Here is a 27,263-nt window from a genome sequence, read left to right as displayed (position 1 = left end):
CAATCAATTATACTCACATTTCTATCTCGGTCTCCCCGAGTCCCCGGCCACCCCCTCGCAGCTTGCACACTGCTGTGCTGTCCATTGCATTGGTGTGGAAGGGAGTTCACTTCACGGGCAATATATTTTGACTAGAGGGAAGATTACATTGAGCCAGCCAGAGATTACATTGAAGTGAGTGGGCTGTCGGGCTTGTAAAACATAGCGATCGCGTGCAAAGGCTGCTGCAGTGCTGCCAGTGTCTACTACTACTACTCGCCTACCTGTTGATAGTTTTTGCCCAAGCCTAGAGCGCAGCCCAGTGCTGTGCTGTAGGCTCACATGACATGCATACCCAGGATCCTGTGGGCTACGGAAACGAAACTGTCAGCAGCAGCAGAGGAGGATGCGATGGTAGGCGATGGTAAGTAAGTCCAAATTACTAAGTTATATACAATGCTAATACATATTCAGTGCTTCTGGCGATTCTTCTGTATTCATTGCTGAGTAGACCAGAGCAGTAAAAGACACCATCATCGCGGCGGAATGCCACTGCTCTCTTGTGTTCGTTCGTGTGTGAACTTGTTCTGCGAACGAAAGCAGTAGATTGAGTAGAACACTCTCATTTTAATTCAACACAATTTACTATGAAGGCACCGATATGCTGCCAAGAAAGTGTTGCCACACATTATATAGCCTACTAGCATTACTGTCTGTAACACTACGAGGATATGAAAGCTGATATCACAGCAGCGAGCGAGTCGGGTTGTCGCTGTAACGTCATCGTGTATCAGCTGTTTGGGTCGATTGGGGTTGTTAAAGCCAAGGGGTTGTAGCTTACAGATGATGATCTGATGTCTGTTGTTACATAACTGAAAACAGACGAGGCTCACAGCAAAATATGAGAGAGGAGAGCGAGAGCGTGGAGCGTGACTTCCGTGGATAAGGTAAAACCTTTTATAACTACCGGTAAGTTAACTATGGGTAAAACAAATGTCGCCTGTCTGTTGTTACGCAAGTGTAATATTGTCATAATCTTTTTACAGTTGTCCTTAAACTAAAGTCTTCATCTATCCGCCTGTCTTTCAGGTTATATGAGAATGAGATACATAAAGTGGTTCCTGTGTAAGCTGTAAAGCTTACTAGGATCTCCTTTTAGTTGACCGTGTACCAGTGAATTGTGCTTTAATGAAACTGTACTTTTTCCTATTGCGAACTTCTAATACATTCTTCAATCAATCAATCTCAGTGACATATTTTAATGGGAAACATCCAATCTTTTGGTCGTGTATTTTTGGAGCGGTGAAAGCGCTCCCAATGAACAGGTATATCCGTGGGTATGTGGCTGGCTGGCTGGCTGGCTGGCTGGCTGGCCCTGTCCGTAGCCTGGGCAATACCTTGAGTGGCCACACACAACACACTAGTTAAAGGAGGGGCGCTGTTTTGTGCAGGCCAGGCACACTCACCACTCACTCACAGGCACAGTTTACACTCACTCACTCACTCACTCACATAGGGTACAGCTGCTCAAATTCACCGCTCCACTTCGAACCGAGGTTTGATTTTTTACATTAGATAATTTTTGGTTAGTAGTTTTTACATTTGAAAGTTGGGAAACACTGCATTGTAAAAACTACTAACCAAAAGATCTTTTGGTTAGTTAGGATATAGCCAGGCCTATTGTAGAGGACTACTGGACACAGTTTGCTGTATGTTACTACAGTAGGCTACTCTTCATCTCTAAATGACATGCAACACAGGTCGGCGCGCCCAGGCCGGTTTTGTTGACACTTGATGACATCTGACTGCATCAGTCAGCAGTGTGACTACTTGATTTGAAATGCAGCCCTACGCCAGCAGCGGATGAATGCCTACATGTTGACATAGCAGAGATTATCAGCCTCCTTTGAATAGCATAGCTGTTGTAGTAGTTGTACATACTTTTATATATAGGCCTATATATTAACAAATTGCTCTGCATTGTTCAATAAGTTAGCTGAAAGTCATGTACATCATGGGTACGTCTTGGGAATGCTCTGCAATTTGGCAGAGAGGCAGTTGATACGTAGATTACTGAGTTCACTTTATGAATAAGAACTGTGTTATAGCATTGCCTCATTGTACACAACACACGTCTTTGTTTTTATTGATGCTCCTTAGGGTGTATGCTTCCTGACTATCCAGATAGGAAACTTCAACCTTTGAACAGAACTAACAGATAAGAAGAAATATATCTCAGAAAAATAAGGCTAGTAGCAGGTGATGTCATGGGGGGCCTGTTTGATTGTGCTGATAGTACATTGCATTTTGTGAAGCAACGTTCGTTTAGAGCATTACATAATATTGAGGTGATGAGACAGCATGTGTAAAGGAGTTGATGGATGGAATATGTATCTCTGTCTCATTCTCTCCCAGTTCCTCAGCTATGGATTTCAGGGCTGTGTTCGACACCTTGGACACAGTGTGTGACGAAAACATCGCTGCCCTTTGTGGGCCTGATGACTCGCTGTACAGCAACGTTTCCAAGAGGTTGGTGGCTTCTATGAAACAGATCCAGGAGCATGGCCGAGCCCTGGAACCAGTGGTCGCTGGGTTCACGACAGTCTACCACCACTATGACTTTGATGCACAAACACCAGGGAATGGCTACCGCACTTTGGTCAAGGTATGAACTATATACACTTTTTAATCGGCATTTGAGCCACGGAGGACCATTTGATGAGGTTTATCATCTCAGGCCCAAGACTTAGAATATTTTGTCATCGTTGAATAAGAGTTTGTCCACGATTCCATGCTGTATTGATGTGGTACCATAGGAGAGATACAGTCGCAGGCAAATCTTGATCAAAATAACAATTCTTCTACATTCTCTAATTGTGTAGACTTAAATTAAAACAATAAGTTAACTTAGCTGGGGACCACCTGGAACCCCCTCAAGGACCACTGGTTGTGAACCACTGCACTAGATACAATGTTCTCTCTCCGTCTCTGTCTGTCTGTCTGTCTGTCTGTCTGTCTGTCTGTCTGTCTGTCTGTCTGTCTGTCTGTCTCTCTCTCTCTGCTTGGTGTTTGAGATACAGTATGTTCTTTTAAACTTTGAATATTTTACCTATCTATCTGTCTATCTGTCTGTCTGTCTGTCTGTCTGTCTGTCTGTCTGTCTGTCTGTCTCTCTCTCTCGTCAACAGGTGTTGCTGTCTTGCCTCATGCACATCATCCACAAAGGCCGCTACATCACTTCCAACTGTCACGGCCCCTTCTTCAGGGCGGAGCACAACGCAGCCGAGATGGAAGCCTACTGCAATGCTCTGTGCCAGCTGCGGGCTCTCCTCTACCTCGCCCAGCACTTGCTCAATGACAATGAACGTGGCCAGCTGTACACCCTGCAAGATGGAGCACTGAGCCAACGCTTTGTACAGGAGTACACCTCAATGCACAAGGCCTGTTTCTATGGCCGCTGTTTGGGCTTTCAGGTGAGATATCACTAGATAATGTAATTTATTATGGAAACTCCCTAAGTGCACTTGCTGAGTGATCATGGTGGATGAGCCCTTGACATTTGAGGTACCCCATGAATCATGATTTAGCCTCTAGTGCCACCCTCAGGCCAAAATCCTAAATTTGCACTACTAGCCCTTACCCATTCAAAGATATGAGCTCCGAAATGATGTGCAGTGTGTGGGTTATGGGATGTGCACTGTGCACACAGTATATGAGGGAGTTAAAGTAACTTTAACTGGTGCTTGCATGATAATATGTAGGAGCATCAATGTAAGAAACCCGTTTCGTTTAATGGCTACAGAGATACTGTCGTCCCCCCCCCCCCCCCCAGCCCGCCCGCCCACCCGCCTGCACACACACCCGCCTGCCTGCACACACACACACACACACACACACACACACACACACACACACACAGAGCTGGTTAAACATTTTGCCTCATGCTAGATGCAGAATAGATGTGCCTCATGCTAGATGCAGAATAGATAGTAGATACACCATAAAAATGCTAATATACAGCATATGATTTGTGAAAGTGACAAACGGGCTTCACAGTTATGTCAGGTGTGTTCATATGCTAATGGTGATGCGATTTCAGATCAATTGCTCCAGCCACTGAGGAGAAACGCTGTTTCATACAGACACTCACTCAGACAGACATTCGCAAAATTATAGTATAGATATCTCAATCTAAATAACAGGCAGATTGTGGGATGTACCCAATTGATTTTGGTGACCCCATGGCCTTTCCTTTAGTAGGGCCTCCTTCAGTGAATATATATAGACACATTTCTCAGAGCGGCAACCATAATTGCGGTGTGCCGCACCTACATGTGTGTGCGGCTGGATTTTAAAACCATAAACTAAATGTATATCTTTTCATTTCTCTTGGCAGTTCACCCCCACTCTACGTCCATTTCTCCAGACTGTCGTCATAAGCATGGTCTCGTATGGAGAGTCTTATGGAAAACAGAAATCTGGGCTAGGTACAGTAAGTCATTCCAGTCAGTAGAGACATCATGTTTTTGTGTCCATGAGACCAAAATCAAAACCGAAGTTCCTCTCGATGGATATCAAAGTATAGGTCATGATGAATTCCCTACTTCTGTGTTCAAACCCACATAGCTTGCTGGGAGAATCTATGGCCCTTGGGATGGTATCAGCTGACCGAAGGGTTAGAATGGCCCTTATTCCTATATATACCATAACCAACATATCTTTACATCAAACAAATGCATCATGGAGACAATATATAGATATCCAGGGATGTGCTGTGATTTCTTTTGCTAGTGGGGCCTATTTATTAGCACACATTTGATATTATGGTCACACTACAATAATATCATCAATATTGGCCAAAGATATCATAATATTTGAGATGTCCCTTGCCCTACCCTCTACTGATTGATTACTTTTTGCATAAGAATTGGTTAATGAATAGAAATGGTCCATTACGTCTGTATGATACTTTAAATGCTAAATGTAATTCTATAAATCTGTTCTATGCTTCTGTCATACCTCTTAGATGTTCTGCTCTTTCAAAAGCGTCTGGAATACATAATTGAGTTTTCTTTTCTGCTGTGCTTTATTTAGCTGCTCTGCTGTCAAAGTGTGTTATGATGTGTTTTGTTCTGCTTTGTTCAAGGCATGGCAGCTCTCTCACTCCTCTCATCGGGGAAGTATGTCCTTGACCCAGAGCAGAGGGGCTTAGAGTTTGAGCGCATTACCCAGAATCTGGACATGCAGTTCTGGAAGACCTTCTGGAACCTCACAGAATCTGGGCTAATATCGGTAGGCAAGGCTAAGAGACATAGATAGTACCCCAACATTTGTTGAAACTGAGAATAAAAGTCTGTTATGGAATTTTGGTTAGAGCTTTGTGGCGTGTATGACGTAAAAGAAAAATGTCTGCCATTTTTAATATCATATTTTCCTTTCTGACAACACCAACCAAGAAGTAAAGATTCACGGTGGTTCAGATTCAGAATACACTATATATTTTCTTTTTTTAATGATCACTACCCCACCGTCTTCCCACAGGGCTTCAACAGAATAGCATCTAACACGGTGCAGGTGAACTTGACGATCTCTGTGCCTCCTGTGCCTCTACGTCTCCCCCTGGCCTTAGACCCCAGTCTGTCCACCAATATATCTCCTCCTGTCGCCCACTCTGGCCCTGGGCCAGTCCACATGCGCCTGATCTCCTTCGACCTCAGGGAGGGACAGGTGAGCACCCATATGTTAACAGGTTACTGTATGTGCAGGGATGTGATCAGGAACATGAAAACAAGGTAGAGCAACAATTAGGGCAGGGTTCTTCAACAGGGGGTCCGGGACCCCTAGGGGGTCCCCAGAGTTACTACAGGGGGTCCTCCAAATCTTTGAGTGATAGAAACCTTTTTTTCTCCTTTTTTATATTAACCACTTGAACGCTAGCGTCCATATTCGGAGAACTTTAGCCAAAAATAGCAGATCTACAAGCTCACAACACCCGCTGTGAGCTTGTAGGTCGGCGACTTTCGGGCAAAAGGTTTGGTGTAGAGGGGAAAAGGAGCAAACTAAGTACAGAGTGAAAGGTCAGGTTTATTAAGTATTGACAGTTCAAGTGGTTAAATATCTGAAAACACAAATTGACATGAATCCAAAATACACTGATTGTGCTGTCAAACAATGAAACTATATGGAATCTATGAACAGGTTGTGGGGGTCTCTGCTTCATCTCTCTCTCAACTAAGGGGTCCTTGGCCTGAAAACGTTGAAGTTGAATACAGTACAAGATCCCTGATACAAATAAACCATCTCTAAATTGTGGAGCAATGTTGTTATGGAAACAAAATGCAAATAGTGATCACCTTTTCTTCATAACTGGCAGACAGTGTGAAGACTGTGAACACACCCTTAAGTGGCCAGGAAATCTGTGATTTGTTTTTAGTACTATTTATCTATTTATTTATTTTTACTGTGATAGAACTCCAGAAAACATCTTGAATCATTAAATGCTATGACCAGCGCCAGATGTTTACACATTCAATCTTTCTCTTTTTTTTTTTTTTTTATTACTTCAGTTAAATATTTCTTTACTTGTAGGACAGCGAGGAGCTATTGGTACTCTCTCGCACTGAGCCTCCACCCATCTCCATATCCATGGTCCACAGACCCCAGAGACTGCCTCCGTCTCCCTGGCTGCTCGTTCACTTCCATGGAGGGGGATTTGTGGCCCAGACCTCAAAATCCCATGAGGTCTGCTATGCATTCATCTCATTAAACATGTCATGCACAGATATTGATAATAGTTTTCGCAGTAACTTAATATTCCACAGCTGTAACTACATCAATGCTAATGGATTACATTGTGTAGCACATTTCAAAAGAGACAAAGTGCATCACAGTCTGGAGAGGCAAGTGATGTACATTAGAATCAAGGAATAAAACAAAAATATCTAGCAATGAAGGACAAGGACTTTATATACATGTATATACCTTTACACAAGTAGATGAATTACTGTAACTCCATTACAATTAGCATTTTGTGTGCATGATTTCTCAGCAAAATAGGCCTACCCTAATAATATTCCACATTTTCTTCAGAATAATGAGCAATGAAAGGGTACTGCGCAAAATAGGCACTTATTAAGAATAATCCTTCATAATGTTGATTAGCACAACTGATCGTCTTACACAACAGAATGCCTAATCTGTATACGGTATGGACACTTTTGCATGCCCACCATGACATTAACTTTATATATTGCTCCTTTGACTCCTTTCTCAAATCTGATGTGTTTTATTCTATTCCTCATCCATCCTGTGATCTCTTAGAATTACCTGAGAACCTGGTCTAAGGATCTGGGTATCCCCATCCTGTCCGTGGACTACTCTCTGTCACCGGAGGCCCCATTCCCCAGAGCCCTGGAAGAATGCATGTACGCCTACTGCTGGGCACTCAAGAACTGCCATCTCCTGGGTCAGTGATTTTCATCTGGGAATCTGTCAACATTGCAGAGATGTACAGGATGATTATCAATGGCCGATGGTCTATAAACCCGATATGTTTTTTCTAAGACGTTTGTTTTGCAGACTGGTTCCTAGTCATTTGTAAAGGGGAATTACTGTTTTCCTGCCCTTTTCATGGCAGGTTGTATTAGTTTGTTCCTGATCATAATGCTGGAGGACTGTCCAACATGCACCATGTTAATACGGAGAGAACTGTCTATCTGTGCCCTAGGCTCCACTGCAGAGCGAGTCTGTCTGGCAGGGGACAGTGCCGGGGGGAACCTCTGCATCACTGTGTCCATGAAGGCTATAGCCAGCGGCGTACGAGTCCCTGATGGCATCATGGCTGCCTACCCTGCTACCTTACTCACCACTGATGCCTCGCCCTCCCGCCTGTTGACGTTAATTGACCCACTGTTGCCTCTAGGTGTTTTAGCAAAGTGCCTCAATGCTTACACAGGTATGTGTGTTTTATGTTTTTTCTTTCTTCAGGAGGTTATTTCAAACAACCTGAGTTGTCAAAGGCACATTCAAACCACTGATACTATTGATGATAATGTATTTAGTGTGTCATTAAACGGGGAAATGGTGGGAAGACCGGCTGACACACAGTAGGGGTCAAGTTCCTGCACACCACCGTGGAGATTGGTTCGATTCCTCTGTGATTGACCGTGTTCATGGGTGGGAACTGGGAATGGAGGGTGTTTTCTGGGTGACTCCGACAAGTTGGTCATGGCGCCTGTTCAACAGGGAACGGAACTGGGAGGCATAGTGTGTTCCTCCACACGTGTTAGACCCTCTTGATGAAACTCTTGAAAGAAGCTAGTGGCGACTCCATGTTTCTCCATATCTGAGGAGTCCTGGTTGTCTGCTCCCTCTCTAGATCAACAATAGGGGTTGACAGTGACAGGGAATATACACACATGGGGGAATGGTATAATCACAAAATTGGGGAGAAAATTCAAAAGATCAAACGGTTGATCAAATAAAAAAGCTTACTTCTTTTTCCTAGCTTTTGTTGGTTATGCTTTGTACCTATTGGATCACTGTTGTTCTGACCATATTCAATAGAAGAACACCCATATCATTGACATTTGACACTATCTTGAACAAGACATGTTTTTAATGGTTCAATATCAGACAATAGATGTGAAGAAGTAGTAAGGTGAGAATCCAGTACCATGGATAAGTATGTCTTCCAGAGACATGTGACTACAATTGTGGTGTGTTTTTCATAATTGTGGAGAGTCTAGCTTTCTGGCAGGTTTAAGCTGAACAGAAGGTAGGAGGCTAGGTTTAAGCTGGTCACTGTTATCGCACACATTTGAAGTCTGGCTCTTGGCAAGCATCCACTTGCCACATTCTTGGAGAGTGACACTGAATAAACAAAAGTGAATTCTAATCGCATTATCTAATAGCAGACCAAATTGGTGCCAGTGTGGCACTGGGCTGGCAGACAAAATACTAACTCAGTTTGTGCAGACCAGATCATAACACAAGCTGATTGTCAAAAAATACAGTACACTAAAGATTCATCATTATGTGAAATGGAATAGATGGTGTCTCAGTAGTCATGGTATTGTTGTTAAAAGGTTTGTGTGTCACTTTGTTGCATCAATATCCCCAACCTGAATTCCCTAACAGTTGTGTTGTACTTTAGTTAATGAAAACAAAAAAATATATACATTGTGAGTGAAGTAACCAAAACCCCCGAAACATCATCTCCCTCTCCCAGGCACTGAATGTCAGACGGTGCAGCCCAAGTTATGTGAGAACACTCTGAGTGCCCTGAGCAGAGACACGGTGGTGCTGCTCAGTGACCTCACGCAGGGAGCCTCCAACTGGATTCAGTCCTTCATGGACTCTAGGAGAACCACAGGGGGAGTTGGGTCATCCTCCTCATCATCATCAACTCCCAGGAGGTCACCAGACAATGACGCCCACCGGAGGTCCACAACATCCTCCCACACATCCTCAACATCCTCCCACACATCCTCAACAAACTCGGCGGTCCACTGGGATTACCCAGAAAACTTTGAGCCCCTTCGCTCTCAAAGTCTGGCTTGTGTTAATCCTGTTGCCTGCCCCATTGTCAAGAATCCATTTGTGTCACCCCTGCTGGCTCCTGATAACCTGCTAAGAGGCCTGCCGCCTATTCACATAGTGGTGAGAGAGGGAAGGAAGGGGCCTGAGGAAAATCATGGCAAATCATGTTTATTTTTCTGTCATGCATGATCACTCTAGGGACAAGGAATTAATTGTTAATGGCATTGTCTCTGAAATATTGAGACTGAGCCTAGCATTGTTCAATATTGGATTATTTGTTATTTTGAATGTCTAAAATCTAAAGTATAGGCTACTGTGAGCCATGGCTCGTTGCTCCAATAGTATCTAGTTCAAAACTATGAGTCACGGCTTGGCTTGGCCTCCTCACACAATATACAATGGGCTAAAGCAATGTTACCAATGTTCCTTTTGCACTTAAAGAGGCAGCAACATTCTTGTTGTTTTTCATTTGTCTAGGGCAGTGGTTCTCAAAATGGATTTCATGGACTCTCTAGGTTACTTTGGCAAACATGTAAATAGAAATGTAAAGTAAATAGACTTCTGATTTAGTATGTGGACCATCATCACATCAATATTAATATTGAATTTCATCGCTCCCTATTTGAATGCACCTAAATGCTGCTAATGTCTTACACCAGCACTCTTGTTGTGGAGCAGTTTTCACTAATAGGAGTGTAGGAAGTGTTTAAAAAGATAATTGTTTTCATTTGGCAAAAGAGACTGACCGGTAGCAAGAGTCAGTGTTTTGGCGAGACTAGAAGTGGGCGGTTCTGAGGTCCCAAGCTGGGGCCCCCCACTCCCCATACAAAGGTAGTGTATGTAAGGTGTGTATTTCTGGCTGCTAACTTTCTCATGACATGTTATTTACTCACTCTGATAACACAGGCGTCTGCACTCGATGCGCTGCTGGATGACTCTGTGATGTTTGCCAAGAAGCTGCGCGATATGGGCCAGCCTGTGACCTTGACGGTGCTAGAGGACCTCCCACACGGCTTCCTCAGCCTATCACAGTTCGCCAAGGAGACGGAGGAGGCTTCAAATATCTGTCTAGAGCGAATGAGACAGGTCTTTGAGAGACGGGACCCTCCCCGCTTTGTCCACAATTAACTAAAAATAGAAAGGACTAATCTGAAGACTGGTTCATCGGGTTTATGTATAGTTTTTGTGAGGTTTACTTTAGGGATGGGGCATATTGCCTCCCCCCCAAAAAAAAGAAAAAAAAGAGGAAGGGAGTCCCGATGGTTGAGTCACCTTAGAAATTTTGGAATTTGTTTTTAAATAAATCTAAATGTATGCTAAGAAAGTATTAACAATCAGGGAAGAATTTCAAGCAATAACTGCAGCATTTCATGCAGCTTAAGATTGTGGCACAAGTGAATGTATTATAAGGGAAAGAAATTCAACACATACTATATTTTTGTGAGAGAACGGTGAACCATTTGCCTATTTGCTTTTCACCGAATGGCTCTAATTTTCCACAGCAGAAACATCACTTTTTAACATTGCTAACATATGCCACTGAATAAAATAGAAAATATTACATTAAGGGTTTTATAGGTAGATCTTTTTTTTTAATGTATTTATTATTTATCTGTTTGAAACTACGTTCTGGCAAACATGGAGGAGACTGACGCACAAGAACCAGCCTTTTTGCAATGGCATTAAATTATATTTGAGTTGTTTGAGCAGCTGTGCCTTGACTGCATCTGTACTGTATGGCTTTGTGGATAATGATAACTTTGTCTCACGTTGCCTGTATTACCAAAAGTGACTTGTCAAACTGTAAATGTAACGACATATTTGTGGAAATATTTAAATGGAAGTATTAAATCAAAAAAGTAAACATTCCATATTTCCGTTGTGAGCTCATCTTTTGTACTCACTTGGCAATTAATCATACACAAGTGTGTAATGAACCAAAACAAATATTTAGTTTGCGGATACCGTACGCACTACTGTCACGTCTATGGAAAAGTCTATGACGGCCAGAATCATAATTGACTCTAATTGACAATTATTGACTAATTAACAGGCCATCACCTAGGGAACGATTGACAATGATGATTGACACCTGGCAATCAGCCACTCAGGTCTGATGGCTACAGGTCTGTGATTCAGTGTGTGGGGAAGTTCAGTTTGTTTGCTGGCAGCACATATAAGAAGGCCTGCCAGAATATTATTCTTACTACACTGCGTGGCAATCCAGGGAGAAGTATTACCTTCAGGATTTTCCTGCTTGGAGTTGAACTTATTGGAACCCTACACACAGGCAACCCAGAACAATATAAAAGCAAGAGGATTTCAAACCCTTGACCATTAACAGCAAGAGGATTCTTTCTAGTCATATGCAGACTTTTGATTTTGAACAGACAATTCCTTTGTTTCTTTATACGAGGTGGTTTGAATTAGTAACCCAGTGATAACCCCAGTTCTTTTAATTTAATATTTGGTTATTATTTTGTTTTGCGGTTTTGAATGACATTTATGTTGGTTTATGTTCATTTAATGTATACATGTGTTTGTTGCCACCCACCCTGGTGAATTTGAACTTAAATTCAATACAGAGCTGTTCCACAGATTTAAGGGTTCATTATTTATTATTGAGTCCTTTGTGATTTTTTCTCATCGACACCTGGCTAGTGGCTACACAAAAAGGAGAAGACTGAGTCCTCTCTGGTAGGTATCCGCCTATCTGGCACCCCTATACAAAGCTTAAAGAGGAAACCGTTACATTAACTCTGAAAGTCTAATCTGGCCTTTCTCTCATAGAAAATGTACAGTCTATTGCACTTCTGTAGTCTGTACTGCTTCTGGCTACTGCTAGACCCTTGCATGTGACACACCTACATTTTTATTTAGAACAGAAATGGCATTCTCTACTGCAGACTCCAGTGTGTTGGTGTGTCAAATTGAAACTGAAATTCTCATTATTGACCCAGATCACTTAACTTCTAACATTTAGTCAGCACTACTGTAGGTCCTTTATAAAACAATGTTGCTAGAAAGATTTTTTCCAAAAGAATCTTGACATTCTTTTAAAAATGTTAACACCATACATCATGATCTTGTATGGGGGTCCTTGGCACAAAATGTTTTCATATGGGGGTCTGCGACCAAATACACACAAATAATTTAGTGGTCCTTGACACTAAAATTTTGAGAACCATAACATAACATATTTTTAACATTTAAGCAAAATAAATGAACAAAAGCAGAAAAACGAATGGTTTAAGACTTCATAGTAAGTAAAACAAAGAGAACAGTACATATTACTTCTAATTACTGTACATGTACGAGTTTTAACCTTTTACAAGCCTGTGCACAGCCAGATTATCTGAGTACCAGACAGGAACCTGCTGGCTGTAGCTGAATCAATGTCTTGTTTTAATTGCTTCTTAAAATGTACTTTTATACATATCAAGCTTTATTTAGTTTTTGTTTGGATGAGTAACATGAATAAAGGTCTTATGCTTGCTTTGCTGGTTGTCACTGACAGAACAACCATAACACAGGATCCTTTTGAACAGCAGCTTATTTGAATAAAATAATTTACAGTAACTAAACCTGTCATTTCTACAAGTCATTTTTGCGCTATTTGCACCTGTCTCTTATCTTTGTTCCCAGATTTGACAGTTTTGACACATCCATAACATAATGTGCCAGCCCAGCGCAATCTAGTTTTCTGTTTGTTTTTCCCTCAGTGTCAGTGTCAAATGTTTGTGATGTTGATAATGGCAGAGTATATAAGTCCTCAACAGGCTTGCAGCTGATACCCCACTGTCGACGTCTGGCCCAGTGTCAAAATGATGCTCTTCGCTTTTCTCTTACTGGTGGCTACCAATGGTGAGTCTAAACTTATTGTTTGACAAAACAATTTGTATATATATAATATTTGAATATATATATATATGTATATATATATACAGTATATTCCCTCGCTTCAACTTGTATTTCTATCTCTGTCACCTGTATAGTGGCCCTTGGGTTTGAGGGTAAGATTATCGGAGGGCACGAGTGCAAGGCACACTCCGTCCCTTGGCAGGTGTCTCTCCGCTACAACGGCGAGCATTACTGTGGCGGAGCGCTGATCACCGAGAACTGGATTCTTACTGGTGCACATTGCCTCAGGTGAGTTGGAATTCAATAAAGTCTGCATCAACATAGTTTAACTGCATTGAGTGTCCAATCTATTTTTCAATTTCAACTAATTTGAAATAATATTCATTCATTCATTCAGGGACGTGCAGAGAATGTTAGAGAGGCAAGGGCTGACATTTCTAAAAGGGCCTTTTGGTGAAAATATTGAAAATAGCAGACCTCCAAGCCCACAACGCATCGCAGCACAACGTGTTGTGAGCTTGGAGGTCGGCTATTTTCAGTACTTAACTTAAACCACACTCACACTGAACTAGGCATAATCAAGCAAATACTGGAGATGTGGCATAACAGCATGGATTTCTACACAGAGAGGGCAATTCTTTCAACATAAGACACTATTCAAGTTCAGGAGAGTTTGGACAAGGCAATTCTCTTGAATGCTGCCTTCATGTAACAAGAGGGCATTTCTTTTCTTTCACCATAGTAAAAAACTCCATTCATGGTCTGGAGAGGGCACTTTTTACAAACGGATAAAAGGGCAGGGGCTCAAGCCCCCTTTACTGTCTATGTGTGCACGTGCATTCATTCATCTCTCTCTCTCTCTCTCTCTCTCTCTCTCTCTCTCTCTCTCTCTCTCTCTCTCTCTCTCTCTCTCTCTCTCTCTCTCTCTCTCTCTCTCTCTCTCTCTCTCTCTCTCTCTCTCTCTCTCTCTCTCTCTCTCTCTCTCTCCCTCCCTCCCTCCCCATATCTATCAGGTACAAGGAGGTGATTGAAGTGCGTCTGGGTGAGCACCACCTTGACAAGAAGGATGGACCTGAGCAGTTCATTAAGTCAGCTGCCCAAATCCGCCATCCAAAATTTGACCGCTTCAAAATCATCAACGACATCATGCTGGTCAAACTGGCAGAGCCAGCACAGCTCAATGAGTTTGTCCAGCCTATTGCCCTGCCCAGCAGCTGTGCCCCTGATGGTACCGTGTGCCAGGTCTCTGGCTGGGGACCAACCGAGAGTAACAGCACTGGTAAGTAATATCCAAAAGTGGGTCAGTAGGCTATTTAATACATTAAATCCAATGAAATGTTTAAAATCACCCTGTATGAACAATATCAAAAACTGGAATATCCTTGGTCCTCCTCTTTGATTCCTTTACACCATATCCCTTTACTCTTTGCAGAAAATAGCTGATCTCACAATGATCTCACAAGCCACAATATGTGTTGCGATATTTTGTGAGCTTGTAGATTGGCTATTTTTTGCCAAATGTTTGCCCAGAATAGGGACACTGTTTCATATGGTTACGATTATTATTTTATTAACACAATAGTACTTATCTTTTAGAAACTAGATCCTCACTTAAAACCATTGTATACATACATATTATGCAGAAGAGCTAGATTGTTCTGCTGAAAGGAAAAAATATATGAGACATATATGGGGTCAAAAAACATCTCTTCTTCTCCTCTAGCTGGCGCTTTTGAAAACCTGAACTGTGTGGATGTGCCCACCGTGTCCCACCAGGACTGTGAGAACTCCTACCCCAACAGAATCAAAGACTCCATGTTATGTGCTGGGCATCTGGACGGAGGGAAGGATTTCTGTCAGGTACAGGAAAAGGGAAATAATTACACCAACATTTTATATTTAGGCATTTGAGGTTTTTCATAGCAGTATACAAAAAACATGACTGTAGAATAAGCTTCAACTTGCAACCTACTCTACTATGGATGACAAGTAGAAAAACACATATAGGCTTGAGACTCTGACTGACAGATACTTCCATATAGTGTTCATTATATTTCTCCTTGAAGCTCCAATCCAGAATATTGTTTGACCACATTACTTATTGTTGTATTAACATACATTTTGAAAACAGTGACTTGTAAATCAAAATGTTGGTCAGAGTTACAAACATGACCAATATAAACAAATCTATTGATTTCATAGACAGACAATCAGACAGATAGACAGAGAAAGACACTTCATTGATCACATAGAGGAAAATAAAGCGCCTGACAGCGAGTTGCGGGTTCAATTTCCAAGCCTGACGGACCCCTGCTGCGTGTCACTCCCTGACTCTCCCTCCGTTTCCTGTCTGTCTTCACTGTACTATCAAAAGAGATTATCTATCTATACACTGAGGATGGACAGACGGACGGACGGACGGACGGACAGGAGCGAAAACATAGTCTGTGGCCTTTATGAAATCTTTCACAAATTGAGGCTTTTAAGTGCTACGGCCAAAACATCCTATTTTGAAATCCTATTTTTGACTAGGGATAGTATTTGTGATCAACATTTCTCTTGTAGATATGCTTTGTAACAGTTTGACTTCCCCATTAGACCGATTCTGGTGGTCCTCTGGTGTGCAATGGTGAACTCCAGGGAGTGGCGTCTTGGTGGTGGGGCTGTGATGAGGAAAGCCTACCCGGTGTCTATGCCAAGGTTTGTTATTCTTCCTACAACTGAGAGGAGTTCTGTTCTGAAACGGCATGTGTCAATATTTAGAAAGAAATACAGACAGTGAGTACAGTGGACCCAAGGTTGATAATTGGATATCGCCAGTGGTGAAAGAAGTACTCAGATGTTTTACTTAAGTAAATGTAGCAATACCACAATGTAAAAAATACTCCTGCATTCCAAATTTTATGTGAGTAAAAGTACAAAGGTATTGGCATCAAAATTGACTACCAAAAGTAAAAGTACTCATTTATGCAGAATGGCCCGTTTCAATATGGCTTAATTGATTAATCATGTTCTGTCATTGTTGTTATGTTACGTACTGTAGCACCAATGCACAGCATTATCTATGGATTTAGATATTTTTATCCCAATCAATTTGTAATAGAATGTGTCTGGATAATTCATTCTTAAATGAAACTCCTTAGTCCTTACTAATTTTAGTTCTTATTAAGGAGGACATTATCCACTGTTAATGTGATGACAAATGAGTGTCCTATCCATATATATCTATACTGTATATGCACATATCTTAGACAAACAAGTCTCCTATCCATATAGTTTATACTGTATATGCACATATCTTATCTTACTGAAGTGAAACATTGGTGTATCTTTCACAGGTCTGCCAATTCACTGACTGGATCAGCTCTACTATGGCCGCCAACTAAGGATCATTCTAGGAAGAGGAACCCATTACTTCTGTCTACTCACGCTATCTACATTCTGTCAACAATGTAGGCCTATTACTCCTCATTTTGTATAATGGCAGGCAATTAATAAATGATATGAGCAACACTGATATTGACTCTCATTTCTTTGTGAAACAATGATCCTCCAGTCGTCTCGAGACCAGTGGTGCTGGTGGACATAATTAAGTGCAGTACATTTACTTGAGTACTGTACTTAAGTAGGGCTGTCACGATTATAACATTTTACATGACGATTAATTGTCACTCAAATAATTGCGATTAACGATTTAATTGTGTTACGGTCGTTGACAATTACATTTCTGTTTGGCTTTTAGGCTTTGAAGTTGCACATGGCAGATATGACACGTAACCTAAATATACAAAGAAATTACTATTTGACAACTTTATCGCGACGTGTTGTGAGCTTGTAGATCGGCTATTTCCACTATTTTTTTTTTTTTTTTTTTTTGTAATATATGAAAATGTTTCAACATGGAAACGATTATGACGATTATGAAAAAAATTATGTCAAGACGATTATGTAATAATTGTGACAGCCCTATACTTAAGAACATTTTTTGAGAATCTATACTTGAGTATTTTTTGGGGGGGATAGCTATGACTTTCACTCCACTACATTTCAAAGACACATTGCACTTTTTACTGTACTACATTTCTAGGAATGTATTGCTGTAAATGGTAGCGGACATTTAAAAAAATGCATATATTTCAGATAATTATGAACTGTGATTTGGATCATTTATTTTATATAGCACTAAAGTACTTCCATACGCCCAAGGGACAACTATTTATTTTTATTTTTAAAGCGGGACCAAATGGAAAGCATCTGTGCTGTCATGGTAATGAGTTTAGCTTTTAGTTTTTAACTATTTAATTGGATTCCTTTACCCCCAAAATGTACACTTTGACACCAGTTTTGTCATTATAGCTTCAACAGAAGCAAAGATATAGGTTCTGCTGTATTGTTGTTAGTCGTTGCCCTTCAGTTTGGCCTTGTGCCCCTCCAAAAAATGGCATGCCCTGAGGCCACAGTGGCCTTAATGCCCCAGCTGACTGTACCACTTTCTGCTACTGTATGTCTCTGTCTTGGCAGTATTCAGTGTCTCTTGTCAATATGTAGACACCAGTGTCTCTGGTCATTTAGAGACACCAGCGTATTTTGTTGAGTCTCCATTTTTAAACCAATCCAATATCGTTGATTGATGCAGGGCTGAGCATGGATCAGATTATAAATACTATCATTTATTTATTTCACTGCTAATTTATTTATTGCTGAGAAGTGGAAAATTCTAAAGCAATATAATATTGTATAATAATTTAAAATAATTACAGAATTAATTACTGAGAAAACCAACTTTAGTTTTTTGCAATATAGCATTAATATTTGAGTTGACTGCATCTGTATTGTATAAAATGGCTTTTTGGATAATGAAAAACTTGTCTCACATTGCCTGTATTACCAAAGCATGAAAGAAATATCCACTAAGAGATCCATCTGGTACAGACAGTATGTTCATAGGGTTAGATATAAGTCTCGTCATGAACATAGCAGCAGGTACTTTCCTTCTAAAGTTTAGTCATCACTTGGTCCTTTATCAAACAATCTTAAGTCCATTGCCAGATACCTTGGTGTATGATTTGATCCCGGCCAAAACATTTAAGAGACACATTAACACACTTGTTCAAAAATGTTTTTTATCATCTTTGGAACATCTCCATGATCAGGTCAATTTTGACTTTTACAATATTGTATTTCTTATTCCCACTTGATTACAGTAGTGTTCTATATTTCATTTTCCATGACGCCAGAGTGAGTTCATAATGATGCCACCATTATGCACTGGCACTGGCAGGAATCCAGAATTCATAGAACGTTATAGTTACATAACTTTTGTCCACATTTAAGCAATAAATTACAAAAATGGTAAAATACTGTAAGTGTCAAACTGTTCCGGCTGCTAAAAAGAAGCCTTGTTTAAACTGCTTCTTAACATTTACTTTATACATGTCAAATTTGTTCACATTTTTATCTTTTCTTTTTTTTCAGTCAAGCCCTTTGAGTAATATATGAATAAAATGTATTATACTTGCTTTGCTGGTTGTCACTGACAGAACAACCGTAACACAGTATCTTACATACAAGTTATGTTATAGCTAAATGATCATCTACAACTTTCGCTTACAGCGTTCAAAATGGCATTCCCACCCGTCAATATACAGTAGTGATTTTTGCACTGTTGCCACCTGTCTCAGTTATCTTTCTTCCCAGATTTGACAATTTGGACACTTTCATAAAGTGCCAGCACAAGCCAGTTTTCTGTTTACTTTTCCCTCAGTGTCGGATGTTCATGATGTCATGATGATGACGAGTATATATAAGTTCTCAAAAGACTTGCTGCTGACACCCACTGTCGACGTCTGGCCCAGTGTCAAAATGATGCTCTTTGTTTTTCTCTTACTGGTGGCAACCAATGGTGAGTTATCAAACTTTTGAGTTGATGATCACTTTTGTTGATTACACTTTAATTCCCTTGCTCTGTTGATCTCTACAACCTGTACTTCTGTCTCCTGTGTAGGAGCCCTTGGTTTTGACGATAAGATTGTTGGAGGGTACGAGTGCAAGGAACACTCCGTCCCTTGGCAGGTGTCTCTCAACAACGGCTGGCATTACTGTGGGGCAACGCTGATCAATGACCACTGGGTCGTGTCTGCTGCACATTGCCTGAAGTGAGTTATAGAATTGAATACAGCTTGCATCCACATAGTTTAAGGCAGGGGTCTTCAACAGGGGGCCCGGGACCCCTAGGGGGTCCTCAGAGTTACTACAGGGGGTCCTCCAAATCATCCAATCCTTTTTATATTAATCATTCTGAGCCCCAGACATTAACGGATTATAATGTCCAGAGTGCCTCCTTCAGGTCCCATTCACTCCCGTTGTCTTATTTTGAAGGCCAGAAGTCCATAGCGTAAACACTTCCGGTCTGACGTCATCACGTCCTGCGCCGGAATCGATCATTGTTTACGTGGTGTCATGGCGGATCGCATCGATCCTTTTTAACATGTGCTTTATAAGCGAGCATCTGCCTCCATCTTCGCTTCTAAAGTGTAGTTTTGAGATAATGGACATTAAAGATGAGATCCCCCGTCCACCTCAATGTTATGGGATGACTATTTTGTGCTCGTGGAGCCGTGATGATTACAAATCAGCCATTCTTCTCGGTAATGTACCCGCCGTTACAGTAATATATTACTTTTCGCGAGATATCTCGGGAATGGCACTACAGATACTCGAGTACATTTCGCGAGATATCTCGGGAATGGCACTAAATCGGTTAACGTGAACCCTAGTGTCCATATTCTGAGAAATGTAGCCAAAAATAGCAGATCTACAAGCTTACAACGCCTCGCACGAGCTCGTAGATCAGCTATTTTCGGTAAAGAGCTTTGGTGTAGAGGGGGAAAAGAACAGACTAAGTACAGAGTGAAAGGTCAAGTTTTTTTAAGTATTGACGGTTCAAGTGGTTAAATATCTGAAAACAAAATTGGACATGAATCCAAAGTACACTGATTGTGCTGTCAAACAATGAAACTATATGGTTAGGGTTAGGGTTGTGGGGGTCCCTGCTTCATCTCTCTCTCAACTAAGGGGTCCTTGGCCTGAAAACATTGCAGACCCCTGGTATAAGGTCTGTGTATTTAAGTGTCGAATTTGAAATATTTTTTGTTGTTGTCTCTCTCTCTCTCTCTCTCTCTCTCTCTCTCTCTCTCTCTCTCTCTCTCTCTCTCTCCCCCCAGGGATGAAAAGATTGAAGTGCGTTTGGGTGAGCACCACCTTAAATGGAAAGATGGCCCAGAGCAGTTCATTGCGACAGCTGCTATCATCCGCCACCCAGACTATGACCGCTACACCATCAACAACGACATCATGATGATCAAACTTGCAGAGCCAGCACAGCTCAATGAGTTTGTCCAGCCTATGGCCCTGCCCACCAGCTGTGCCCCTGCTGGTACTGAGTGCCTGGTCTCTGGCTGGGGAGCAACCCAAAGCCCCTGTAAGTACTGTAATGTATCAAAAATAAGATCATAAGTGGGCTATTAAAGGAGCTATAGTCAACGTTTTCATTGTAGGGCCGACACTTTGTTTACATCCTAGTCTATAGACTAGAACTAGCCCTTACCCGTTCAAAGATATGAGCTCCGAAATGATGTGCAGTGTGTGGATTATGGGATGTGCACTGTGCACACAGTATATGAGGGATGGAAAGTAACTTTAACTGGTGCTTGCATGCTAATATGTAGGAGCATCAATGTAAGAAATACCCGTTCCATTTAACGGCTACAGAGATACTGTGTACCGATCTGCATGATTTTGGACAACATCTGTAACAGGGCCAGAACCACCCCCCCCCCCCCCCCCCGCCCGCCCGCTCGCCTGCCCGCCTGCACACACACACACTCCCCCCCCCCCCCCCCCCCCGTGTGTGTGTGTGTGTGTGGGTTTGTGTGTGATTGTGCATGGCCTGAACAACAGCGCCCCTCCCTTAACATGTGTGGTCACAAAAGGTACTGTAGGCTAAATAGATATAGATACACCATAAAAATGCAATTATACAGCATACGATTTGTGAAAGTGACAAACGGGCTTCACAGTTATGTCAGGTGTGTTCATATGCTGATGGTGATGCGATTTCAGATCAATTGCTCCAGCCACTGAGGAGAAACGCGGTTTCAGACAGACAGACACTCAGACAGACAGACAGACAGACAGACAGACATTCGGAAAATTATATGTTAGATGTAAACAAAGTGTCGGTCTGACAATGGCCAAAATGATTATTTTATCATTATTTTACGCTTTTTGTGGTCATTTTTTAATAGAAACACATATATGAAGCTTATTTTTTTATAAAATACTTTCGAAACATTATTTTTATTCATCCGTTGACTATAGCTCCTTTAAATACATATAATAATTAAAATACCATGAAATGTTTAAATCCTACTGTATGAACAATATAAAAAAAAACTGCTACAGTAAATACTTCATTAACCAGGGTCCTTCAGGGCTCAATACACCAAATCTCTTCACCGAAAATAACCGATCTCACGACGATCTCACGTGTTGTTGGAGCTTGTAGATCTGGTATTTCTACCAAATGTTCGACACAGAATAGTGACACTGGGGTTCATGTGGTTGACAAACTAGATGCTCAGTTTTAAAATGTATATCCACCTCTTTCCGCGGGAATTTACTGGAGAATCTTTTGCACCACACTTTCGGTTAACAGCAGACATACAAGCTCACGTCGTGTCGCAGATGCAATCGTTGTGAGCTTGTAGATCACACCTGGCTGCGGCGCCGGAAGCTCCATGCAACTTCTGCGCAATGCACGATGGGATGTTGGAAAGTTGTGGATACAGTGGTTCTGAAATGAACATCTAATAATATGTTATGACAAATATACGGTGAAATAACATCTCTCTCTTCTTCTCCTCTAGTCGGCTGTCTGAAATGCCTGAACTGTCTGAATCTGCCCATCCTGTCCCAGCAGGACTGTGAGAACTCCTACCCTAACAGAATCACAGACTCCATGTTCTGTGCTGGGTTCTTGGAGGGAGGAAAGGATTCTTGTCAGGTACAGGAAAAAGGAAATAATTTACACAGAAATGTGACATATAGGCATTCTAGTTAATTCAGTTTTTTCATAAACGTTAAGGATATCCATAATTACAACACCAGAGGCAGCGCCACAGATCATTTTCAACCAGTCAAAACCAACAAAGGGTCAAACTCGTTCTTCTGCTATACCACCAAAATGTGGAAAGCCTTACCGAAGGCCATAAAGGAGTGTGGATCACTAGCATCCTTTAAAATTGCCCTGAAAAACCACTTACAGGCAGCAGCCGTTCGCAACTGGTAAAAAAAAAAACCTAGCCCAGCCCAGCCCTACCCTCCCCTGCCCCTTCTTTGTATAGACTTACTGTTTGTTTAGACTTACTGTTTTCTTCTTTTTTTTTGTTCTTTCATTTTCTTTTCTTTACATATCTACTGCATAGTACTGTGTTCTATTCGTCTGTCATTCAATGTTATATGAGATACTTAAATGGTTTCCTGTGGAAATAAGCTTAGTCTTTTCTAGGATCTCCTTTTAGTAGACCTTGTACCAGTGAACTGTACCGTCATGAAACTGTACCTTTTCCTATGCAAACTTCTAATAAAGTCTTAAATCAATCAATCAATCAATCAATCAAACAAACAAACAGATTGCCGCATGCTAAGCAAAATCAAGGAACGATAAACAAAACCCCCCATAGCAAGAGCAGGCCAAAGCAATACATTGAGAAACTAACTTGAGTCGGCAGACATACAATTACAATAGTATTTGACCCTATGCTAGAACAAAAGGTGGAGGCTGTTGGGGTAGAGGAGGCAGCTAAAGCAGCAGCAGAAATATAGCAATCAGCGAGAGAAGCAGAGCTCTAAAGAATATAATATATAAGAGCATGAGTTCTGATTGGAGTGTAGAAAAGCGTGGCTGGTTTGGTAATGACCAGCAGACCTGTGATTTGAGAGTATGAAGTGATAGGAGAGTATGACTGTTCTAACACTTTGACTTCCCCATTAGGGAGATTCTGGTGGTCCTCTGGTGTGCAATGGTGAACTCCAGGGTGTGGTGTCTTGGGGATGGGGCTGTGCTGAGGAAAACCGACCAGGTGTCTATGCCAAGGTTTGTTATATTGTTTTTCAAATGGATAAAGTATAAAATAGGGCTTAATTGGTTAATTATATGTTTTGTAACGTTGTTTAATAGGTTACATAATGTAACATGTAATGCGATGTATGTAATTTATTTTGCATAATAATATAATCTAGTCTCTAATGGTCTTAATGAGCTTGTCATCCACAAATGTTATTTTCCTCCAATATATTATGGAATGGATTTAGTTATTTATATCCCATTTCTTTTGTAATAGAAGGTGTCTGGATAATTCATTCTTGAATGGAACTCCTCACTTATAGTTCTGTTAATGTGAAAACAAATGAGTGAAGTGAATCATTGGTGTATCTTTCACAGGTCTGCAAATTCACTGACTGGATCAAGTCTACCATGGCCTCTCACTAAGGTCATTGTAGGAAGGAACCCATTACTCCTGTACTCAACAATGTACTCCGTCCTCATTTTGGATAATGGCAAGCAAACAATAAATTGTCTGAGCAACTAGCTTATACTCATACTAACTCCCATTTCTTTGTGAAACAAATGATCCTCCAGTCATTAGTCGATTGAGACTATGTGGTGGACAGTAAGTACATTTATTTGAGTACTGTAGCCTCCTTAAAGGAGTAGTTCACCCCCAAAATAACTTTTTTATTTCCTAATGATTACTCAAACCATGGAGACTTGAGTTAAATATAATGTTTTGGTTTTTGTCGCATTCCTAAGACAGTCATTTGATTATAGTAAATGTACCCCCATTGATCCCGGAAGAGTGCATTTGGGTCCACAAAACCTGAGTAATCAATAGAATTAATTTGGGGGTGAACTTCTCCTTTAAGTCAATGTTTTGAGAGTCTGTAGAGTACTTTACTCAGGGATTTGCATTTTTTGCTATACTTGTGACTTTCACTCATACATTTCAAAGACAAATATTGTACTTTTGTCTCCACTACATTTCTAGGAAAGGAAATACATTATGAATGAACACATAAGCCTTTAAATATAGTGAAAATGGCAGGTGTGCAACTGTGGTCACAAAAGGTACTGTAGGCTAATATAGATACACCATAAAAATGCTAATCTACAGCATACGATTTGTGAAAGTGACAAACGGGCTTCACAGTTATGTCAGGTGTGTTCATATGCTAATGGTGATGCGATTTCAGATCAATTGCTCCAGCCACTGAGGAGAAACACTGTTTCAGACAGACGGGTGGGTGACGTGACGTAACGTTTTCGCTGTCCTCGGTGTCAAACATGTATAAATAAAAAATATATTTGTCAAAAACCTTCTGAATATTGTGCAGGACATTAAGCTTTATGTGAACTTACTCAAGATTAAAACATTTCATTCCTCATTTCTTCAGAATCTTCAACCAAACATGGCAAAACTCATATGGTGTGACTGTCCTGACCTTGTTTCTCAAAGTGGGAACTTGAATAAAACTAAGAAAAATAATTGCTAAAAATCATTTGAAAATGAATTTAGGCTAAAAAGAATGTCTATTTTGAGCCTATATCTTTTCAAAGTCAAAGCATAATGTTTTCAGTCATTTCTGATCAAAAACATTTTGTCCCCCAACCCAAAATCATTTGGTGTGACACTAGTTTGGAAAAATTAAACAGGCAATTATTTGGACACCTATTGGCTAGAGAGGTCCTTCTTCTGTAAGGCTATTCAGCACTCCCAGCACAACTGCAAGACAGGTGTCTGAGGTGAGTTATGATTTTAACATTTTCATGAAATGCCATCTTGTTGAAACGTTGACAAACTCACCATTCTGGATGTCTTTTGGTGTGACACCTTTTCTTTAAAAAAAGCTTAAGTTATTTGACGTTTTGGTCATATTTCCATGTAGATCTAGGCTGCTTTGTTATAGCTAGCATGCTGTTAGCATGCTAATGTGTACATAGTAGCCTCAAGGTAAACCTAAATGGAGAAAACAGTAATATGGTGTGACACTTAATCATATGGTGTGACAGGTCTGCTTGTCACACCATATGACTTGACTGTCACACCATATGATTTATACTGTATTTAACTACAGATATAACAACAAATAACAAAGTTCCATGTTTCTTTTGTACATTTAAACATTTGTTTTAAACATTTTTACATAAAATGAAATTTAGCTTCATTCAGTGATACTTCAAATTCATCAGACAGAGCAGAAACCCCTTCACAGAAACCTTAACATATTGTTTCAATCTAAACAATATTTTCTCTTTGTCTTAAACTATACATTCCATTTTCTTTTGTCAGCTGGAAAATGACAAGTGCTGAGAGAACGAGAAAGTACAGGGAGAAACTAAACAATGACCCAGCAAGGAGAGAGGAGCCAAAGGGGCGAGACTGCATTTTCTACGAAGAGCAGGAGGTTGTCTGTGGCATAGCAGAACCGCAACAAGGCAACCGGTTTGCTACCCTCACCAAATACGACTGGCTGATGTACAATACAGTCTAAATGTATAATCTAATCTGATCTAATACTTTTGTACTTTCACTCACTGGACTGGACAGTGGACAGTGTTAAGGTAGGACCCGAGACAAAACTAGCGAAAATAGCTGATCTACAAGCTCTCAACACGTTGTGCTGCGAGAGCTTGTAGATCAGCTATTTTAAGAGTTGCGCAACCCAGCACTCTTTAGCTAGTGGAGATGTGGTGTAATGTCATGATTCCTAATTACATTTGTTCAACACAAAATGCTGTGTTCAAGTTCAGGAGACTTCGGAAAAAAGCAATTTACCTGAATGCTGAGTTCTGTTTCCACTAATTGGTGTTAATAAAATGTTGCCTTCAATGCCTTGGCTCCAAGTGTGGCTATGCGCCTTATTGTCCCTTTAGGATCCTTCTGCCGTGGGCCGGCAGAAGACTTAGGTGTGCGTAGCATTCCTGTGCACATCCTCATCATCCATCTACTACTACAATTCTTTCTTATCCCATGTTAAAGCCCTACAATAATATCCTGTTCAGAAATATTAAGGCCATGTTATCCTGGGTAATTGTTTAATCAATCAGTAAAGTTCAGTACTCACTAATAGGTAGGTTAAAACACAGTTTGCTTTGACACATGAAGATATGATCATACGGTGTGACACTAAATCATTTGGTGTGACATTCCAAATAGTGAGAAATCATACCTTTATTAATGATTAAACCAAAATAATGTTTATGGATTACATAGAGAATATTATCAGGAAGAGTCACAAATATTTGTGTAATTTTAGAGAAAGTTTTGACAGAATACATTTAAAATATGTTGTAAGATCATGAACATGGGCCTCACACAGAGTGTCGATTATGAAAAAAATATACAGATATAATTAATTTTCAAAAAACTATAGTGGATCACTGGTTAGTTATGATAAAGGACTTTGATAAAGTGAGTAACTTAAGAAAGATGTACTCCATTTTCATTTTATGAACAATTATTTTCATGTCACACCATATGACGATTTTAGGCACAAGTACAACAAACTGCTGAATAAAGTCTGATTCCAATAACATATCTAAAAACAAAATGTATTTCCATAAGGGTGAGAGTGAGTAGAACAAAAGTAAATAACTTTTATGCCTGCAATTTAAAGTTTTTTTAAAAACACATTTTTTGGGGCGTCACGTCACTGACCCACGACAGACACTCACTCAGACAGACAGACAGACAGACAGACACTCACTCAGACATTCGCAAAATTATAGTATAGATGTGTTTTAGATCTATGAATTCTAAGTG

The 27,263-nt window shown here is 40.6% G+C and overlaps 3 protein-coding genes across 4 annotated transcripts; all 3 read left to right on the top strand.

Moving 5' to 3' along the window:
• The first annotated feature begins 377 nt into the window (after positions 1–377).
• On the top strand, positions 378–11,361 carry lipea (lipase, hormone-sensitive a). 2 transcript variants are annotated; one of them, XM_080734422.1, is made up of 12 exons: positions 387–403; positions 862–926; positions 2,395–2,644; positions 3,168–3,452; positions 4,376–4,466; positions 5,126–5,271; positions 5,521–5,706; positions 6,568–6,720; positions 7,300–7,444; positions 7,706–7,933; positions 9,209–9,639; positions 10,426–11,361. In XM_080734422.1, exons 3-12 carry the CDS (start codon positions 2,405–2,407, stop codon positions 10,645–10,647), a joined length of 2,127 nt encoding a protein of 708 aa, XP_080590548.1. In that variant the 5' UTR covers positions 387–403; positions 862–926; positions 2,395–2,404; the 3' UTR covers positions 10,648–11,361. The 2 variants fall into 2 exon arrangements, with proteins under 2 accessions (XP_080590547.1, XP_080590548.1); XM_080734421.1 differs by lacking the exon at positions 862–926 and having other exon boundaries at positions 378–407.
• A 1,982-nt stretch (positions 11,362–13,343) lies between these two features.
• LOC308292993 (trypsin-2-like) lies at positions 13,344–16,766 on the top strand (the record flags this gene model as incomplete). Its single annotated transcript, XM_080735418.1, has 6 exons — positions 13,344–13,383; positions 13,515–13,668; positions 14,394–14,659; positions 15,104–15,240; positions 15,979–16,080; positions 16,719–16,766. The coding sequence occupies 6 exons, from the start codon at positions 13,344–13,346 to the stop codon at positions 16,764–16,766; spliced, it is 747 nt and encodes a 248-aa protein (XP_080591544.1).
• A 2,476-nt stretch (positions 16,767–19,242) lies between these two features.
• On the top strand, positions 19,243–23,932 carry LOC308292991 (trypsin-2-like; the record flags this gene model as incomplete). Its single annotated transcript, XM_080735416.1, has 6 exons — positions 19,243–19,282; positions 19,385–19,535; positions 20,604–20,860; positions 22,308–22,444; positions 23,435–23,536; positions 23,885–23,932. 6 exons carry the CDS (start codon positions 19,243–19,245, stop codon positions 23,930–23,932), a joined length of 735 nt encoding a protein of 244 aa, XP_080591542.1.
• Between the last annotated feature and the right edge of the window lie 3,331 nt (positions 23,933–27,263).

The sequence above is a fragment of the Nannobrachium achirus genome, assembly GCF_963921795.1.
Source record: "Nannobrachium achirus genome assembly, chromosome: 10".
NCBI classification, from domain to species: domain Eukaryota; kingdom Metazoa; phylum Chordata; class Actinopteri; order Myctophiformes; family Myctophidae; genus Nannobrachium; species Nannobrachium achirus.
Note: the sequence above shows the minus strand (reverse complement) of the source record. Positions and strands in the feature narration are given on the sequence as shown.